At 36.2% G+C, this 3,586-nt stretch overlaps 1 protein-coding gene across 2 annotated transcripts; it reads left to right on the top strand.

The window, feature by feature from the left end:
- The first annotated feature begins 207 nt into the window (after positions 1 to 207).
- On the top strand, positions 208 to 3,023 carry LOC144997438 (calcium-dependent protein kinase 9-like). Of its 2 annotated transcripts, XM_078957348.1 has the most exons (8): positions 210 to 1,130; positions 1,258 to 1,401; positions 1,500 to 1,652; positions 1,738 to 1,853; positions 1,950 to 2,117; positions 2,220 to 2,347; positions 2,448 to 2,547; positions 2,678 to 3,023. In XM_078957348.1, the coding sequence occupies exons 1-8, from the start codon at positions 449 to 451 to the stop codon at positions 2,747 to 2,749; spliced, it is 1,563 nt and encodes a 520-aa protein (XP_078813474.1). In that variant the 5' UTR covers positions 210 to 448; the 3' UTR covers positions 2,750 to 3,023. The 2 variants fall into 2 exon arrangements, with proteins under 2 accessions (XP_078813473.1, XP_078813474.1); XM_078957347.1 differs by having other exon boundaries at positions 208 to 1,130; positions 1,950 to 2,347.
- Positions 3,024 to 3,586: the final 563 nt, after the last annotated feature.

Raw genomic sequence — 3,586 nt, 5'->3', positions numbered from 1 at the left:
AAACATTATATATTTTTGAAGTTAACATATTTTGAAAGTTTGAATAACAAAAGACTGAATTTCCTACCAAAATTATAGGTAAGAATTAGGATGTGAAAACTGTTTCTGTTTTACATGGATGTATACAACTGTAACAAAAAAAAAAAATAATAATAATAATAATAATAATAACGCGTAATAATGTTTCAAGTGGCGATCGTATCTTCGTTTACTATTCTTTCAAAGCTTTCAAGCATCGCCACCATCGTGCATAAGCTGCCCACGTTCTTTCCTCTCTACTTCCTTCACCAGTCTCCCCTGATCTTCACCTTAAATTATCCTTATTTATCCAATTTCATCCCCTGAATGTCCTTTCTATCCACCTCCCACATCTTCTTTTTCACAGTCTACATCTGGGGTTCCAATTTCTTAGCTCAATTCCATCCCCGTATCCCATAATCGATCAAAAATGGGTGTATGTATCAGCAAAAGCAAGAGTTCTCCAAGAGCTGATGTGGGGAGTCCCTATGATCAGAGATCGAATGAGCCGAACATAGTTTACTCCAAATCCCCTGCTCCGGAAGCCCAATTGCCGGCCAGAAAACAGCCACCACCACCCAGCCCCAAAAGGTTTTTCAAATCGGATACGATTCTGGGCAAATCATTTGAAGATGTCAAAGAACACTACACTATGGGAAGAGAATTGGGTAGAGGTCAATTTGGGGTTACGTACATGTGTACACAGAATTCAACCGGGTTGAAGTATGCCTGTAAGTCGATATCTAAAAAGAAATTGATTACAAAGGGGGATAAAGAGGATATGAGAAGAGAGGTTCAGATTATGCAGCATTTGAGCGGGCAAGCTAATATCGTTGAGTTTAAAGGTGCTTATGAAGATAAACAATCTGTTCATTTGGTTATGGAAGTTTGTGAAGGAGGAGAGCTTTTCGATAGGATAATTGCAAAAGGTCATTACAGTGAAAGAGCTGCTGCTTCAATCTGTAGATCGATTGTTAATGTGGTTCATGTATGTCATTTTATGGGTGTGATGCACCGCGATTTGAAGCCCGAGAACTTCTTACTTCTGGATAAGAGTGAGAACGCGCTTTTGAAGGCAACAGATTTTGGATTATCAGTTTTCATTCAAGAAGGTATTGCGTATGACCCTATTTTGATTTTGACCCTTACATTTCATCTGATTTTAGTCATCGATTCTCATTTATCCGATCTAGTCGACGATTATGATAATCTTGTTGTGACGATGAACAACTTTTACAGGAAAATCATATCGCGATATTGTTGGCAGTGCGTATTACGTTGCGCCAGAAGTTCTGAAGCGTAAATACGGGAAGGAAATAGATATATGGAGTGCAGGGGTGATGCTGTACATCTTACTCAGTGGTGTGCCTCCATTTTGGGCTGGTAATTTCTTCTTCTTCTTCTTCTTCCCATAAGTATTTGTTCATCTTCAATCTTCATCACAATTTTCATCGATTCAACTAATTTGTACCAAATTACAGAGACGGAGAAAGGAATATTTGACGAGATTCTGAAAGGAGATATTGATTTTGAAAGTGATCCATGGCCATCGATTTCTACAAGCGCCAAACACCTCGTGCAAAGAATGCTTACACTTGACCCTAAGAAGCGTATAACTTCCGCTGAGGTTCTTGGTATGCTGCGTTTTGCAATTTTTCATCTTCATTTTGCAATTTATCAATTGTAATACTAATAGCGTTGGTGTTTGAACTTTTACAGAGCATCCATGGATTAGAGAAGATGGAGAAGCATCAGACAAGCCAATCGACAGTGCAGTCCTTTCTAGGATGAAGCAATTCCGAGCCATGAACAAACTCAAGAAACTCGCCCTCAAGGTTTGGTTTTCTTAATAACACAACTTCCTCAGATTCCCTTATACATCTTAACCCTAACTCTGCAACGAGCATAATTTGTTTAATAAATCTCTTCAGGTGATTGCTGAAAATCTATCAGCTGAGGAAATCCAAGGGCTAAAATCGATGTTTATGAACATGGACACGGACAAAAGTGGCACAATCACCTACGATGAACTTAAAACAGGGTTGGCTAGACTCGGGTCAAAACTCAGTGAGTCTGAAGTTAGACAACTCATGGATGCTGTAAGTTTTTTCCAACTTTCAAGATTTAAAGATTTTCATCATCATCTAATAATAATAATAATAATAATAATAATAATAATACTGGTTCTGTGTTACATACAGGCTGATGTAGACGGGAATGGATCAATTGACTACATTGAGTTCATCACAGCAACAATGCATAGACACAAACTAGAACGTGAAGAAGATTTGTACAAAGCATTTCAGCATTTTGATACAGATGCCAGTGGGTATGCATTCGATCACTGTTTCTACTTTCTTTCTAGTTGAATTAATCTCGGATTAGGTATTGTGAAGTGAACTTATTATTTATGGGTGTGTTTGATTCAGGTTTATTACAAGAGACGAACTGGAATCAGCAATGAAAAAATACGGAATGGGAGATGAAGCTACCATTAAAGAGATTATTTCGGAAGTGGATACCGATAATGTGAGTATTTTTTTTTTTATATGATGATGATGATAGGAGGGGCATTTATGTCTTTTTCACTATTGGTTTGCATCAATCTCATGTTGAGGCGTAATTATTCATCACGGAAACATTTTTTTTTTTCTTTCAGGATGGGAAGATAAACTATGAAGAATTTTGCACAATGATGAGAAGTGGGACACCGGGAGGAAAGCTGTTCTAATACCATTTTAAAGCACTCAAAAAACTACTGAACCTTGAACCAGGTCTGATTGGCTAGCTTGTGAGTCAAGTAAGCATTCTATTTTTTTTTTTTTTGGAACTCCGTATACATCACATGTACAATGCTGTCTTGATTCATTCAATTGTTTTTGGTTTTTTTTTTAGTTATGAATTGATGATCTTTTAATGCAAACTGTATGCTAGTGACTAACTGGCTCTTGGACCAGCTTTTGTGTATGTAATTTGTTAGTAGTGTTAATGATTTCTGCAAACAAGTGAGTTGTTTCATTTTATTGAGTTAAAGTCTGAATACAAGCTAAACAACCTTCAAGCATACAATTCTCTACGATCTTGACTTGAATTCTCAAAATTTTATCACGTTATTCTACTAGCACAAACTCAATTCAAGCAGTGTTTTTTTTTTTTTTTTTTTTTTTTTAATTTATATATATCGAGCATGATTCCAATGAAGCCTCTTTTGCTATTAGGATTTTGAATCAAACCCAAATCTTCCCAGTGTCATGCTTGAGCATATTGTTACACCCCTCCTATGAACGGTTTGAATTATATTTTAAGACCCTTAAATGTTCTTTTTTTCTTCTTCATAAAAGTGGAAGCCTGATACATTTACAAACTTTTAAAACGAGATATAAATTGTCTATCTCACCAAGTCTTCCCTTCACAAACTTGTACCAACACTTTGCCTCTCTCACCTGAGCTAGTCACACAGATATTTTACTTGGTAAAAAATAATAGTATATAAAGTTCTTGCTTGCATGTACATATTATAAAACAACCACTTTTTACTTTAATCACTTCAAAAGCCTTATTATTAGGA

This window comes from Lactuca saligna, chromosome 5 (genome assembly GCF_052625555.1).
Source record: "Lactuca saligna cultivar CGN05327 chromosome 5, ASM5262555v1, whole genome shotgun sequence".
In the NCBI taxonomy this organism is placed as follows: domain Eukaryota; kingdom Viridiplantae; phylum Streptophyta; class Magnoliopsida; order Asterales; family Asteraceae; genus Lactuca; species Lactuca saligna.
The sequence above is the reverse complement of the archived record's forward strand: the minus strand, read 5'-3'. Positions and strand labels throughout refer to the sequence as shown.